The sequence below is a fragment of the Cyprinodon variegatus genome, unplaced genomic scaffold (genome assembly GCF_000732505.1).
Source record: "Cyprinodon variegatus isolate N-32 unplaced genomic scaffold, C_variegatus-1.0 Scaffold238, whole genome shotgun sequence".
Classification (NCBI taxonomy): domain Eukaryota; kingdom Metazoa; phylum Chordata; class Actinopteri; order Cyprinodontiformes; family Cyprinodontidae; genus Cyprinodon; species Cyprinodon variegatus.
Window position 1 is genome coordinate 1,023,478 of NW_015150691.1, and position 17,314 is coordinate 1,040,791.

Sequence of the window (17,314 nt, forward strand, 5' to 3'; positions counted from 1 at the left end):
ACAACAACTAAAATAGTTGGTTTAAGAGATGCTTTTATAAATTTGAGCAGTTTGACATAAATGTTTATTGTTTTGTTTAACTTGTGTGCTGGATCCCAAGATCCTATTAGCGTACTGGTTGATCAAGAACCCCAGATGGGGTCACAACCTCAACTTTGAGAATTCATGCTCTATGTCACTCTTGCTTTTTGCTACTGAAACAGTGATTTTGATACCTATATCCAGCCTAGCAGTCCTGAGGAACCAGCTGAAGCCTTCAGGAGTGGGCATTCACCTGCCCTAGTGAGCACTGGACTATGTCACTGGCCAACTGCAGTATATGAAGATATCATTCTGTATCTTTTTTTTTTCCTTTTCCAGCGTTTTATTGTCATTACACTGTCACAAGTACAGAGCAATGAAATGAACAGAGAACTAATCTTTATAGGCCTGTAAATTCTCAGTCATCTGAGTCTTGGCAACCACAAACAGGCTTAAATTGGAAGGCAACCAGACTTATGCTTGGATTTTCTGAAGACATTTCATCAGCTATTCAGGAGTCTTTGTGAATTGTTTCAACTCACTTGAGTTCAATCTGTAGTTGGAGCATTGATGCATTTAAGCAGCATGAAGGCCCATCCTCCTAAGCATATTCCAAGTCAGATGCAAATCCAATAGCCATTCATCATTTTTCCGGATTGTTGGAGTCCTTTGTTGTGCATAGACTAAGCGATTGGCCTTTTAAAGCATGATGATAGTGCTTATGTAATTTATTTGAAAGGAGTTCCATGACTGAAATGTAAATGCTTGGAAGCTGAAACCTCACCCCACTTTTCAGTAATGTATTTATCAACTGCAGATCGCTCTGGTGCAAGCCAACAGAATTGACAAAGACTCCGTGGATAGGTGTTGAAACGTCTCCAAAAAAACTGAGAGCAAGTCCAGTTGCCTTCCAACTAAAGTCTGTTTTGTGATTATCTTGAGATAGTGTGCTCTTACACTGGGTGTTCATCTGCACAATAAATTTGAGTGGAGTCACAGCACTGATGTTCTCTACAGAAAGGCCAGCACAGAGGACCCTTTCGACCCTGTGGTGGCATCTGCCCTTTTTATGGTGCACTTTGTTGAAGCATCAGTTTATCTACTGCTGAAAGGAACAGATTATATTAATTCATCAGCAAGGCCCAGATGATCTCTGCTTAAAGTACAGGTGAAGGAAGACAGAGGGATTTTAGCAACAATAACATGATTGTTGGGCAAGATCTCACCCAATGCATGAAGCTATTACAGAGCTGGGGAGCTCCTTCAGTGAATAACTAATGCTTTTTGTTAGAATTCCAGTTTGTGTTGTCTGTTTTTGTGGTTGTTTGTGTGTTTTTCTCCCTCCACCACCAGGTGGTGCCCTGTCCTCGTTGGCTCTCCTACACACTTGCGGCTCATTGGATCATTACTGAGGAGTATTTGAGCAGTGGACTGTCACTACCTCGAGGCCAGAGTGTTTGCCAGTTTTGGGTACTCTAGCCAAACTAAGATTAGCTGAGTCTAACCTAGCTTTGTTTCTCTGAGTCTAACGAGTTCTTTGTCTTTGCTCTTCAGCAGGAAGCTTTCCTGTGTTACTGAATACCTGGACCTTCTCCCCCCTGGAAGGAAATACTGAGTTCACACTGAACAGGGGAAACCTTCACATGTGCCGTTCAAGTTCCCATTGGAAATCCGAGTGACAGTCTGCTCCATTACTCCTCCGGGTCCAACGACACCTGTCGTCTACCTGTCCGCCCTCCAACGTGTGCTCTTTTCACTGGATCCCCCACACAGACTGGATTCAAGGACTAACCAGGCCCCCCTCAAACGTGTGTCCCATTCCTGATTATCTAAGAGCATCCAAGATTCTCATGGTCCCTGAACTGACCTCTGAACTTCCCTTCTCACTTCTAGTTCCGGTTCACCAGCTCACTGAGTACCAGATCCTGCTCCTGTTGACTTCCACAATAAACCGGTAAAACTTTTACTGTGCTCTCTGAGTGGTTTCTCTACATGTGGGTCAGATTCGTAAAACCGATCATCACACTTTTTATCACAGATCTTCCCTCCCAGCTGTTAATATACTTTATACTTGCAGTCTTTTAAAAAAGGAAAAAAACAAAAACAAATGTGCTGTTAGCACAAATTGTTTTTTTAATCATTTCTGTTCTTTAAGCTAGCCTGTTGATAATTTACAAACATTTGTTACTGTGCATGGAAATTACACGTCTCCCACTGATGGTTTTTCTTTTCCTCCATCCCTTTATCCCTCTGGGAATATTTTGACAATCTCTTGTCCAAAGCCCAGCAGCTGTCCTCTTCTGCAGCAGAGTGGCCACCAGGCCCACTGATGTAGGGGTGTGTCCCGTCTGTCGCTTTCAACCCTTGGTTTTCCTTTTTTATTTATATATAATATATATTATTTCATACTTCATACTGCCCTATTCAATTTTTATTGCTAAAGCGGCTCCACATATGATCCAAAGCAAAGTGTTTCTCATGAGACCAAAATAATATCTTTCTACCCTGACCTCTATTTCACACAAACTGCTTTGTTTTGGTTGTCAGGACATCAGCCATGCGCGTGTCATTGCCCCTTGACTTTGCTGTAGTGTCTCTCTTCCTCTCTCTCTCTCTCACACACACACATGCATGGAGGAGGAGGAGTGGTGGAGGGGTGGGTGAGCGCACACAGACGCATGTAGGCCGTTGTCCTGCTTGCAGGCGTCCCATTCGTCAACGTGAGGCTCATTCTCTCTGGCCTCTGCCTCCAGATTGGAGGATGAGGAAGCGAGGGAGGGCTGACGGAGGAGAGTTGCGAGGCAAAACTGCTGGTCACATGAGCACAGATCTGTTTACAAACCCAAGGCAGAGCAGCAAGAGAGGAGTGAGGGGAGGAAGGGGGGAAAGGCAAACTGCAGGCACCATTATGGACCCAAAAAGGAGGTAGAAGGGGGGAAGCCTGCCATGACAAAGCCAGCTGGAGGTGTGAGAGGCTGACAGACACACTCCGCCTTTGTCTCATATTTTTTTTCCTCCCTGTCTTTCTTAATCGAAGGAGCAGATGGTTGGAGGGAGAGTAGGTTCCCCCACCCTACACACAAAACACACGCACATATCTTCTGATGAACACACAGCAGTTATAGAGGACTGTTGTTGACTGCATGGAGCTATCCTCATGTTGTTTGTTCTTGGAGGGGAGAACATCATCACCTTCATTTAGAAGGAACACCTACAGCAAGATCAGAGGACCAGAGGAGCAGGAAACCAGAGAAGTGGTGAGACTTGAGAAAATCAGATTTCGATTGATGTTGGATTATTGCTTTCACTGGGTTGAGGATTTGCCATTAAACGCTGGATGTCACTGTAACTGGCGAGAGGCAGGGGACAAGACTGCAAAGTGACGCAAAGTGAAGTCAAGGAGGCTGTTTCCCTTCTCTCTCTGTGAGTATTTCCTGTTTGCAAGCTGCTTGTGGTGTTTTTGACTGAGCTTTTCACATTTTTGCAAAAACATGTCCTCACTTGTTCACGAGGCCTCTGATTTTGTTTGTTCTCAACAACATTTCTATTCTGTTATGCTTTTCTCTCCTTTGGTGACATCATTCAGAAGCATATGAGGTCCTCAGATCCAAATCCTCCCCCCCTCAACTCAACACGGAGTGGTTAATCCAGATTTGGGGAATGCTGTGCAGCCCAGACTGCTGAGCCAACAATAAAAAAAAAAAAAGAAAACACACCTCTGAAGGATTTCTGGAATCTGAAAATCTCCCATGACTGGTTAGTGAAGGAACTAACCCAAAGATCCAGGTCAGGGTAGCTGGATCGGGACATTTGCTTAAAAACAAGTTGCAGTGTCTGAGCTTCCAGAACCAATTCTTCTGGCGTTTCTCCAGTCCTTCTCCTGACTGGGCCTGAATTCACTGCTGCTGCCTTGGGAGTCAAATTTCATGCAACCATTCCAATGGTGTAACGGTAAGTGAGTGGATTTCACCGCCGACCATGACACACATGTAAGGTAGTTGGAAACTGTAAACTTAGTGAGGAGTTTCACATTTATTTAAAACTGGAGACAACGGTGGCTGTTTATACAGTATGTGTGTGATAAAGCTGGATTTTTAGACTTCTCTTAGTATATTTTTACTGTATTTAGACATGGGTGTTTAAAAAAACATTTTCCAAACCTCTATCCTTTCATTAAGATTTGCTATATGGGGTTGGAGTGACCGATCCAGTAATGACCCCCTCCCCCACTTGTTACTAACTACCACTGAAAAAAACTACCGTACCTTCCCTTTGCTTATTAACTCAGAAAGTTGGTCAGCTGGAAATATCATCCAGCCTTGGCTTGGTTTGGGTCAATTCTGGATTATCATGGTTTAAAAAAAAAAAAAAAAACTGGTTTCAAATTCTCTAAAATCATACCATATCAAACTATCACATCATTTCCATGGTATAACCTTTAATGTTACCTTAACATTCTAACACATTTGTCTCTTCAGAGCAAAAAGGTCTTATTCCCCATAAGTGCTGTAAAATTATTAGATTTTGGGTTTTTTTCTCTCATTAAATACTTTTCACTTCTTTTTATCCTCTAAAAAATTCTTATAGATAAGTATTTACCTTGTTAAAACCCAATATAAGTGCATAAGATAGCTTTTTTTTTTTACTGAAATATTCTTAATTTAGTCACAAAATGACACAGAATTAAGAATTGCATCAGTTTATGTGAAGATAAACATGGACCCATGAGCAGCAATTTAAAATAGCCAATCCATTTTTAGGTCAATTTTTAAAATCGACAAAGTTAAGTATCATTTTGTTAAAGTCTGACACTACGTTCTCTTGAGGGTCATTAAATGAAGATGAGATTATGATGCAATCCTGCCTCAATTTCCATCGTTACAAGAAGGACAATATGACAGGATATATATTGGAACGTGAAAAACAATCACAGGTGTGTTGTTGTATCTAGAAAAGATACAACTATAAGAAAGATTCAAAAGATTTAGCTATAAGAAGCCAGCAGCTTCTGTGGCGCTTGTGCGCTGAGAAAGTATCCGGTTCAGTCCCACCAGCCTCCACTCTGGGTTCCTGAGCAAAACCCTTAAACCCTGATTGCTCCCCGGGCGCCACACAATGGCAGCCCACAAAATGGCAGCCCACTCTGCATTGTATCAAAATGCAGAGAACGATTTTTCCCATTGTGAGAAAATAAAGGGATTTAAATTTATGTAAAATAAATAAGCTGGAAGACTGAACTAATCGTATTTCATTAGTTTCGTATACACTCACTGTATATATGCATATTTGTTTAGAACTGTGTCATGTTTCACCTATAGCATGACCCTACTCAACCCAGTCCCCCAATAAATCCCCCTAAACCCCCACCACGGCAAATAGTTCGACCCATACCCCCTGCTGCCTTCAAGCTGGAACCATTCATTCAATGTAAAGAATGACACTCTGCCACTTATATGCTGGCAAACACCATCCTTTCCAACAAATTAATAGGAACACATGTGCTCTGTGGAAGTGGGGCTTCCTCCTCTTTGTTTTGACCAAATGGTGCTTTTCCCCCAGAGTCCATTGGGTTTAACACGCCCCCTTTCCCAGGCAGCAGATTCCTACCACATGGCCCCCTCTGTCCATCTCCCCCTCACACTCAGACACTGACAGGACTGCGCTGCACCCTCACTCAGCCAGTCACCTCAGAAGATTTTGTGAAACAGATGGTGTCATGACAGAAGTGCCGTCCATCCTCTATGTTTGTCTTGTTCACAGCCAATTAACGCTCGGTCCTGGGAGCACCTCAGTTGCCACCGCAGTGCCGGGTGCAGATCCCCCGACACACCTGTATATTATAGTTGAATACACCAATGCGACCTGATGCAGGGAATCTGGTTTTAGTGTTCTAGGATATGAGTACTTCAAAGGTGTATCGTCCTGATAGTACTATAAAGACTATCAGTACCCAGAGAATAAATATGAGCTGTTTATAAAGCATCACAGATTGTTTCTGCGTGTGGCAGTATAATCTATCTCTGGAGACAAGTTTTGTTTATTGTAGTATTGTTTTTGGAGGGCATCAACATGCTTTGGTAGATTTATTTAGAAACAAAATCGATATTTTTTAATGTCTTTTTTTCTAAACAGCATAGATATTAACCTTTATATATCCTGATACTATGAGACCAGATGCAACCTTTTCAATGGACCATGTTGTCGAACTGGAAACCATGTGTCTGGATGGACAGCTGACATTTTTAATACTATGTTTGCAATAAATCGAAAGCATATAACTGCATATTGCATGTTTTTCTAACATAACGCAGCTGCAGGTTTTTGTAAATATAGAATATTTAATACATTTGCTTCCTCTAAGATGGCGCTGCGCATGCAGCAGCCTGTTATGTTGGCTCTGTGTTCTCCTTTCAATGTGCAGTTACTATAACCTGTTTATTATATTTGATACCCAGTGCAATAGCTATATATATAAATACCCATCTATATAAATACCCATGTTAATACCCGGTGCAATAACCCTGTGTAAGAATCCTGCTAAATAAGAGACTTCAGCTGTCATATATATATATGTGGACACACTGTATATACCGTATATGTCCCATCCACCTTTTCCTCCTTTTGGCACCTTCTTCTTCTTTTTGACTATTCAGCTGATGTAACGAGTAATTTTCTCCACTGTGAGATCAATAAAGTCACAAAAAGTGGCATAACTTCTCTTATAAATGTAACTTTTGTTGTTAATACTTTTAAATATTCAGGTATACGTATTGTGGAAAGCTTAGTGTCATTTGTGAAAACTGAAATGTCAATTATCTGTGATACAACATATTCATTACACTGTTTTTATCAACACTGGGAAGGTAGCAGCAGTTTTCAAACTAGTGTGCATATAAAAAAAACATTTTTAGCAAGTAAAATGAAAGGGTTTGTTGCTAATGTAAAAAGATAAAGAAATTAAAAAATGCTTTGGTTTCATCAGCATCTACTGTAAGCTATCAAATTTCAAATGTGTGTATTTGCACACTCTTCCTGGCAGGATGCCTTTGTGGTTTGAGTTTTCATCGCTCTGAACACTACTGCAGCATGACGTCTGACATCTACCACCTCCCTCTCAACATCTATGTCATCGTGCTGGGCATCGGCCTCTTCGTCTTCATGCTCAGCCTCATCTTCTGCTGCTACCTTTTCAGGTAGGTGCATTATGCAGCAGATGGGAGAAAAATATAAACGAAAATAAATCACGACAGAAGTCCAAATGTGTGATTTATGGATAAAAATAAAAAAAGCAGATTATTTCAAAAGGCCATAACTATCTCAACCTCTGCTGAGGATAATAATATACTCCATAAAGTGAAAAAGATAATAGACATGAAAAAAAAAATACTCTTTTACATTCATACAGATACAGTATGTCTTTAAGTAAAGCAGATCTAGCTTGTTTTGATGTGAAAACAATGCTGGCTAGAAAATGCAGGTGAATTTAAATCAACTTTACAAAATCAAGACCTTTCACCTCAGAACATTCAAATTGCTTCACATCCTTGTTGCTGGGTTTTTCTCGCTTTCTGCTCTTGTCTACTTTCAGCTGTCTGTGAAAACCACTAACTGACACCTGTCTGGCTCCAAAGAGCTAAAAAGGGCAAGTTGGTTTCAAATGTGATAAGCATAAGTATAAAAACATATTCAAACTGCATACATATCATTTCTGTGAGTACTTATTACCATTTGCAATAAGTACTCACAGAAATGAATACTTATGAGTACTAAGTTAATAAGTTTTATATTAATTTGGTTAAACTGAGCCAAGTTATGTCGGTATTGCACACGCAGCGCTCTGCAGGATGTTAGAAGGATAAAAAAAAATATTTTTTAGTTCAGATTAGTTTAAAATTTAATTTCACAATATTTAATTATTGATATAAAATAATCCCATGAGTAATAGAAGAATTTTTTATATTATGATTATTTATCTGTTTTACATTTATTGTCACCCCGAACATTCTAGTTTAATGATTCTCTCTAAAGCTGTTTAGCCATTTTTTACATTTTTCTGGTAAACCAGAACGTCTCGGAATCTTATAATTGTTTATCTTAAATTTCCCTTTTTTGTCCTGTGATGTAAATATGACTAAATACATAAGAGTTCCATTATGGGAAATATAAGGGAAAGTGGCTTTCTGATCACGTAAAAAGGAACAATAAGATCAAGTAAGTCTGACCTGTGGGTGGTTTGGATGTTTGAAGTGTTGCAGCTTTCTGTTCTTGTCTTGGGGTCACTCTGCATAGTAGGGGGATGTTCTCCACATGCTTTTCTGGATCATTTCCAGGTACTCAGGCTTTCTCCCACAGTCCAAAACATGCATGTTGGGTTAATTGATTATTTGAACAGCCTGTATGTATGAATGCATTTGTGTAGATGGCTATTTTTCTCACAGTTGACCGGCAAAGTGGGGCCCTAAGTTTACCTCTGTCTCTCACCCAGTAGCCTCTAGAGATAGGCCCCAGGTCTTTATGATAAAGCTCGGATAGGTGGGCATAAAATAAATGGACGGTTGGACCTAAACCAGGGAAGTTTGCTTGATCCCACTGGGAATTTACCTGGAGCTGTGAGTTCTGTTCAAATGAGACCTAGCGTAGGTTGTCATGGAGTCTAATCTGAAACAAAGCATTAATATATGGAGCATTTCCCCCTTCCCTCCAATAAAATACGTTCTTAAAACTGGATTTTTATTTTAGTTTTTCAAAATAAATGATGGATTCAGTTTAAAGGGTTGTACACATTTTTAAATGTGCCATCAGTTGCAGAGGGTGCTTCAGCTTTAGAGCTCAATTTTCAGAACTGGTCATTGTGATGTTATTGGCTTTTTTTACTTTAGGTTTTTGCTGCTACTTTAAAGCTTTGAAGTCAGAAACTTGTGATTATTATCTTGTCTTTTTTGAAAGCAAGAGGTAACTATCTTTTTTTGACATCAGGAGTCAGCTGCAGGCTCATATTTGAAATGTTTCCTGGGGAAAAACATTGCTGGCCCCAGAGTGTCTAAAATTGCACAAGTATGCTAATAAAAGAGGGTTGGTAAATTGACGTAGGCCAAGACATGCAAGAAAAAAATGCTTAATCATCTTTTAGAGATTTTTAGTAATTTACTAAAACCTGATGGGGAATTTGGAACAAGCACATACTGGTCATTATGTTAGCTGTACCTAAAAGCTCTTTGAGCTCAACTTCATGTCTACTTTACCCTTATTTTTTTTATCTATCAAAAAAAAAAAAAAAAACTGCTAATAGAAACACTTTTTATTCCGGAGGAATCTTTTAAGAAATTACAATGTGATATAGCTAATTTCTCCTATTCTGATGTGTCCCATTCAAGCCTGCATTAAAAATTTGGCTGTAGGAATGGGACCATGTTCACCCTAAACTTGCCTTCTATTATGTCTGACTTCATGTGAGTTTTTTAAATGATGGCTAGTAGGAATCCTTTAAGCCTTCTGTGGAGGAATCCAAGTTGCAGGCGGTGGTCTGTTTTTGTTATTTCACAAAAAAATGTAGACGTTCCAGTTTGGAGACAGCATTATCTAGCTGTATCCTTCCAGGGCCTGCTTCAGAGTGGCTGCTTCATTGTTTCTTCAGACCCAGGCCTGTGTGGATTGGTTTATTGCTTTGCTAAAGACGTGTAAAAATTTCCAGAGATATAGTCTCACACTTGAAATTAGAATGAAAAAGAAATACTTTCTAAAAAAGAATACCCTTTAGATTATCCATAGTTCTGTTTTATGCAAGTATTTCTTTATATCAGCCCATCGACTCTTTCTACAGGATTTAGGTCTGGCAATGAAATACAGCCATAGAAGGAGATTATTTTATGTAGATTTGGCCATATGTTTAGGTTAAGGTTATAATCCAGCTGAAAGAAAAATCCAACTGACCTGTTTTCAGATTTCTGGCAGGGGTCACCATGTTTTTCATTTTAAAGACTTTTTGATGTTATGGAATCTAACCAGGCTCCTAGGGTGTCTGGAAGGCAAACGGACCCAGAGTATTATAGGTCCTCTGTCATACTAAATAGTGGGCATAGTTTGCTTTTCTACATATTCATCTTGTCCAGGAAATTGGGTCAAATAACTCCAGCAAAAATATCAGTAAGCTTAAAATGTTTCACAATTCCTCAGTGAAAAAAACAAAACGTTTCTTAAAGTTTGTCATACAGCTACACCTGGAGAATCAAACCAAATCAAATATCCCTGCATCCATATGAGTCCTCTAGATCCTCAGTTGACTCGAGTATTATCCACCATGTGCTCCTCTTCTTGACAAGCAGGATGATACTGGGGGAGAAAGCTGCATGCATAAGTGGATGGATTGCCTGACCAGTTGACACCCAACACCATCATTCCCTACATCTTTAATCGACACACCAGGGCTCTTGTCTTCAGCTCTTAACCTGATTAAAAAGCTTTGGAACCCACCCACATATTGAGGACTAGGCTTATGATTTAAATTCATTATACTTCTGCAATAACCTGTCATGTTTAGAAGCTGTTAGTCCCTTGATGCAGTTGTCACTCAGCAGACCGCAGTAGTATCCTCTCTGTGTCTCCCCCAGGTTAAAACAGCAAGGAACGAGGGAGCACTTCAGCTACAACGAGGTATGTCACAGCCATATCTGTCATTGTGTGGGGGACATATAAGCAGGGATCGTGAGAGATGTTACAAGCCTGGGGGGTACAGTATTTGCCATTAGGACACTTTACACCACTCTGTATAGATGAGCTTAATGCCAACTATGTATCAGTATCTACCCTCTGGTTTTTCCAAGTGTATGTTGTGCATTAACCTGGTTATAGGTTTCCTTTGTAAGGAAAATGTTCTTGGCTTTCTTTATTAAGTTTGTGGGTCGTCCATAACTGCATTAGGAGGAGGAACTGCAAGGTGGAGGAGAGCTTTAATGAAAATATCCAACATGCTCTCATTTTTCCTCACTGCAGGTGGTGCTGAAAGGAGCAAGCAAGAAGCTGAGCCTTCTTGGAGTGAGTCCCCTTTTCTCTAAAAGCTGTTTTTTGGTTGGTTTTGTTTCCACACTTGATTATATCAGGGATGTCGGATCATTTTTATATCAGGGAACTCCAGCATTATCCAATATTTGAAAGGACCAGCTCTTTGAAAGAAATTTTAAATTTCGTCATTTATTTCACAAAGAGCATAATACTCTGATTTTATAACTTTATTCCCATTTATCTAGAAGTTTAGTTACATGGTAGACTTTAAAAGAAGACATGCCCCTATTATGACATGGCAATTTTTTTCTGTCTCTTAAATGCTGGATAAATAAATTGCAGCCAGATCCAGCATGCAGGCCTTGAGTTTGAACCATTTGGCTTAGATGATCCATTAGAAGCTGGGAGGGTTTGTTTATTTGGTAAACTCAATCAGCTTTTCCTTTTAGACGATTAGCTGGTTAATGGTGCATTAGTTTGGGTGGAGATGTCTTTAAATAAGGTCAATGAGTGGGCCTGGAGAATCTGTTACTTCTAGAACAGAACAAACATCAGCACAATCACACAATTCTCCATTGTCTATGAATATATATACAATTATTAAAAAAGTCTGCTTATTTTAGTGGTATATAGAAACAGACTGATGTTCTGAAGCTTTTATTTTTGCTAATGAAAACAAAACTTTTAGACAGGAGCATTACACCAGAACAAAAGTGTGTTTTGTAAAAAGGTATATTCTCTAAGCGCTTACAAGTTATTTCCTAAAGACACATTCAACCAACAAACAAGCCTCATCAAAATACTTATTTTTAAATATTCTAATATGACAGCATAAGGGTGGGTATGTTAATATAATTTGTGCTTAATATCATCTGGAAATACATTTTCTGCTCTATTTTTATACAAGCCTCCACAAGACTCTTTAGGCATTTTTAAGAATTGTTAAGAATTTTAATAATAATAGCCATTTTTCCGTTTAGCAAGGATGAACCCATCTGTCACCTTAAGGTTATCATACTTTGGGGGATGCGCATAACAGAAAAAAGTGACTAAAGCTCAGCTATTGATAGTGGAAGGAGTCCCCAACACATTTGACCAAGAATGTATTTTAATGCCAACTCTAAATATGCATCTATATATATCTCTGTGTGTTTGTGTGTATATATATATATATATATATATATAAAAACCTCTTTATGTGTCAAAATGGTGTTCTAGCTTTGAAACAAAACAAAAGCATAAGTTGCAAACTGTGACTTATTTGAGCATTAGAGATACATTTATTAGATTACTGTGAACTATCACTGGGAAAAAGAGAACATAAATGGCTGCATTTGTCAGAAGAGGCCAAACCTGCAGTTTTAGAGCGACTAATGCTGGAGTCAACAGAGTACATGAAGCTCAGTGCTCTCTGCAAGTGCAAACATAGCTGCATAACAGCATTGTAGTATTTGAAGTCATAGAACCTGTTATGCAGAGCCGATTGTACCCGGAGCGTTTTTAGATGCATCTCCTTCTAAAAGGCAAGCTGGTAACAAAAATGATACAGGTTTTATTCAGTAAATCTGATGATATGTGGATAAATGAGTTTTGTAATATTAAACTACAGCTTCTAATGGAATATACAGAATTACAGTGCCTTAAAAAACATGTGCTTACCCTGTGTCTGTTAAATGTCACAGACAAGGTTAGCTGTGGTTTGAGAGCTTCGTCAGGTGGTTTTCACTTCTTTAATTGAGCAGCAAGCTTACAGATTGGGAGCTCACCCATGCAGCACCCAGGCTCTCATCCACACATCCCCACCTTCATGCAGTCATGCATCTTCCTTCCTGTTCATCTTTTAACAAGCTTTTCTTCCTCATTCCACTCTACAGCTTTTTTCAACATGCATCATTTTTATTGTGTTTTAGAACATAAAATAATCTCACTCTTTTCCTTTTCATAACCTGTTTTAATCCTCATCATCCTTCTCAGTTTCTATTTATGCCATTTCTTTATCCTGCTAATCCATCTCAGCTCTTTACATTTTACTTGTACTTATCCTTCTCATTGATCTTTGCTTTTCATCCTCCCCTCATCCTTCATACGGACCATTTTAATTTCACTCATCATTCTCAACAATTTTTATGAGCTATTTTAATCTTTTTTGGAATCGATTTCCATTCCACTAACCCTCCTGATTATTCCTCTTTACAATTTTTAAGTCACATTTTGCCAGGTAGATTGATCTTTAAGACTGTCTGTCTCATTTATGACTTATGATTAACCCACTCATACTCCTTATTCTTCTTCTGGACCTTGTTTACAACCTCATTGTCTCCTTCCTAAGTTTTTACTCTTCTTACACATCTTTATTTCCAAATGGATGACATTTCATCCCATTAATTCCCTCAAAAGTCCCACTTATCCTTATAAGCCATCTTCAACCCACCCTTTTCCCTGATTCATTTTCCTTATAAAGATCAGCAATAAATGTGTCATTGAAGTAATTGGTCTTCATTTTTTGTAGTCTTAGTGACCACTCAAAGTGTTGCACATATGCACCGAGGTTCCTTAAAAACTTCTATACATAGATGAGTAAGTAACTTGGAATTACATGCCTTGCAGACAAGCCCCTGAAATCACAACCATATTGTTATAAGACAGTACCATTACCCACTTAGCCACAGGAAACATATTCAGATATATTTGGGGTCTGGATCTAATCAGACTCAGCCCAGTTTCCTCCATCTGTAAACCTTGGTTAGTCTGGCAGACTCCCACAGTACCTCAGAAAACCTGATATGAGACATAAAATGAAACGAAATTTGTTCCCTTGGCACATTGAATGTTTTTGTCTTTATTATATCTTAAACTAACCCTCTCTGCGTCTGTTCATGCAGCAAACCTGTGCGGTGTGTCTGGAAGAGTTCAGGACCCGAGATGAACTGGGAGTGTGTCCATGCTCACACGCATTTCACAAGAAGTGAGTATTATTTGAGTCTTGAAGCTGATTCAGGAGCAGTTCGTTGTGTTATAGCTCGTATCTGTTTGTGTTTTCATTCACTGAGAAATTCATGTGAGTTTGCTCCGAATCAGAGAGGAAACTCCACCTGTGCTTTGGCAACTAATATAAGGCAGATTCTCATTTTCTTTAATATACTGCAAAGATTTAACTCTTTAAATAATTTTATAAGATCAAACATCTATATGAATTTTATATGAGAAAAACTTAAATCCTATACTCTATGTAATTTCTGCAGAACAGAATGCAAAAGTTTACCCTTTCAATCCACAGAACAAAAAGGTTAATCTAAAATACCTTGTTAGAAATGTTAGAAATATTAGAGGAAATTAAAATTAAATTGTCTTTCAGGCAGATTTCTACATGGCTCTAAAACCTAAGCTTTATTTTTTCAGACTAACAAAGTCCTATGATTTTTATTTAAACCTAATTCAATTTCACTGACTGAGGAATCTTTGAAATTGAAGATATTAGATTTTCTCTGGCATTTGCTTTAGAAGACACGAGGAGGACATGCAAAACTGCTTTCTACAAAAAAAAAAACCTAACTAAAACAGTGTGGTTAAAGGGGATTTGTTTGTAAAAATGTCAGTTTAAAATGTGTCTTAATCATAGCATGTTGTTATTACAATGTTAAAGATAATTTCTAAAGGTTTTTCCATCAGCAGAGGAGCTGTGTTAGCTCTGGGAAGGAAGAACACGCTGAGCTTTATTAGAAACTTGTATATGTGCCTAAAAGGCAAAACATTTATCACGGCTATAAATATATCACATCTGAGCTCTTAATGAGGCATTAAATCTGTTCATTTGTCATGTTAGGAATAATTTTTTCAACCAACAACTTTAGTGAACTAAGAAAAAATATTTCAAATATTAAGAGTATTTTCTTTAATCCACACAGGGACAAACGTAAACATATAAGTCTTAAATACATAGGGACACCAAAGCTATAATAAGAAAATATTTCTGTTTTGTGCCACATACTTTTAAAGCCATCAGCAAATGTCTAGATTAGTTCAGGTTGAGACCTGGGTCATCTGTAAAACTATTGTGTGTTTGGGATCAGTATCCTGTTTAACTGTCCCATTGCATCTAACCCAAACTACTGCTCTCTGGTCAGAGTAAATCAGTGGAAAATGTCCAGGATCGACCCAGGAAGTTCAAAGGTTCAAGGCTTTAATAACCCAGAAGATGGCTGAGGACCATAATGACTGTCTGCAGTGAATTTGTTTAATATCAAACTCAGAGGGCGCTGATAAAGCAAGATTCCCCCACCTTAAAAGGGCCTCTAAGGAAAAGCCAAATGCCTTCTGGTAATATATGTACATTTAAAGGAGAAAGACTGAATTGTCTGGCCAAAATTACAAAAAATAAATAAATAAAAAAATTTTAAGGGGTCCAGATAATGCTTTCAGATCAGAGGACCGAACAATTATGAACTTCATTCATTATTGATGCCTCGATGTTTTTCAGTGAGACAGCCCTTTAGCACACTGCAGAAACAAAAGCACAGAGGTTTTATGATTTGAGGAGGAAATATACATTTATAAACAGATTGGGGGGGAACTGAATGTGGAAATGTTTGTATAAAATAAAAAGTTAATGCTAAATCCCAACGCAAAGTTTTGCATCACTTGTTTTTTTAGGTCTAGGTTAGGGGTCTGCAACCTGTGGCTCCAGAGGCAACAAGTGGCTCTTTGGGGCCTTTATAAAGGCTCCTAATGAGCAATGTGCAATTACTATTTGATACCCTGTGCAATAACCTGTTTCTCTATATCTGACACCCAGTGCAATAACTAATATATATATATATATATATATATATATATATATATATATATATAAATAAATGTAAACACCCTGTTTACATGGGTATTTATATTGCTCTGACTAAAAAAGCCGTCATATGTGGACGCACTGTATACTGTATATATCCCCTGCATCTTTTTCTTCCTTTGGCACATTCTTCTCCGTTGACTATTTGAGCTGATGAAACGAGTACATTTCTCTACTGTGAGATCGATAAAGACAATCAATCAATAATAATTTAAAAAAATAATTTAAAGAACCAATAATACTTTAAATTTTTTAGATCTATTTTTTTTTATTACCTTGGAAATGTTTTGAATCTTTTTTTGGAACATAATTTTCCACAAATTTCAATACCTAAAATAAATGGCAACAGATTTTCCTATATAAGATATTTAAATTAGGTTGCATGTGTCAAATTTGCACCTCTAAACTATTTTTACTTGGCAGGACTCAAATGGCTCTTTGGATTTAAAATGCTGCAGAATCCTGTTCTCCACTATGCATTTAAAACCAATTCCTTAACGTTCAGCAAAAACCTTTTTTCCTAAGCAATATGTGAATGTGTTATTGAAACCTCTGCTTTTCATCTTTCCAGGTGCCTTCTCAAGTGGCTGGAGATCCGCAGCGTGTGCCCCATGTGCAACAAGCCCATCCTGCGGCTTCACTCCGACGCTCCCCAGGGCGCCGAGGGTCCCATGGACCCGGAGGAGGTGTGAGATAATTGAGTGCGGAAGAGAAAGATCTGCTTCCCCTTTCAGAAAACACCCACATTAAACACACTAAAGATGATGACCATCTCAGAAGGTAATGATCCTAAGCTGGCCAGTTAGGAAAGACTTGCCTCTGCTGGGATTTAAGACATGGACAGCGGCAACATGTTTGGATTAGTCAGAGAGGACGCTGAATGAGTAGGATTATTTCCATATACAAAAAAAAAAAGTTCCTAGTTCTGCTTCCATGTTACAGTGTAACACAGCTGTTAAAAAAAATAATCACATAAAAACAATGGCGAGAGGAAAATGGATTATCAGAACCAGTAGAGCAGCACTGCCAGCGACAAACATCACCCGAGGCGTGGAACTGGACATCCGAGCATCAGCCCGAATACCTCGACTTTCTCAGGGGTGTTTGTTACCAACCCAGCCAGCACAACCCATGTCAGTAACCATAGAAACCCAGTGCCACATATGCATCTTAAGTACTGCCAGTGTAGGTGAAACGCCCCAGCAGCCAGAGTTCGCCGTATCATCTGGCTGAAACAGAGACCAGCTGGAATTAAACCCAGACGACTTCAGTAGGAACAGGTTGTGTCCCCGTCCCCCTGGTCAATCAGAGACTCCTAGAAAACTAGTCCTGCCTGTATGTACTGTGTGGTAAAGTATCCCCTATACAATGTTATTTTGTATTTTAAATAAAGTGTCATGTAATGCAATCCTGTTGTGATTTATTAAAAAAAAGAAAAGAAAAAAAAAAAGAGAA

The 17,314-nt window shown here is 38.7% G+C and overlaps 1 protein-coding gene across 1 annotated transcript; it reads left to right on the plus strand.

Annotated features, from left to right (window-relative positions):
* Positions 1-2,813: 2,813 nt before the first annotated feature.
* LOC107089098 (RING finger protein 122-like) lies at positions 2,814-17,261 on the plus strand. Its single transcript, XM_015381661.1, has 7 exons — positions 2,814-3,444; positions 3,608-3,972; positions 7,061-7,214; positions 10,629-10,671; positions 11,011-11,052; positions 13,902-13,984; positions 16,431-17,261. Exons 2-7 carry the CDS (start codon positions 3,948-3,950, stop codon positions 16,549-16,551), a joined length of 468 nt encoding a protein of 155 aa, XP_015237147.1. The 5' UTR covers positions 2,814-3,444; positions 3,608-3,947; the 3' UTR covers positions 16,552-17,261.
* Positions 17,262-17,314: the final 53 nt, after the last annotated feature.

Bases quoted from the DNA above. Each gene is read 5' to 3' on its own strand.
- LOC107089098 (XM_015381661.1), top strand. From the start codon at position 3,948: ATGCAACCATTCCAATGGTGTAACG. The intron at 10,672-11,010 runs GTATGTCACAGC...TCCTCACTGCAG, and splicing joins AGCACTTCAGCTACAACGAG to GTGGTGCTGAAAGGAGCAAG. The intron at 11,053-13,901 runs GTGAGTCCCCTT...CTGTTCATGCAG, and splicing joins AGAAGCTGAGCCTTCTTGGA to CAAACCTGTGCGGTGTGTCT.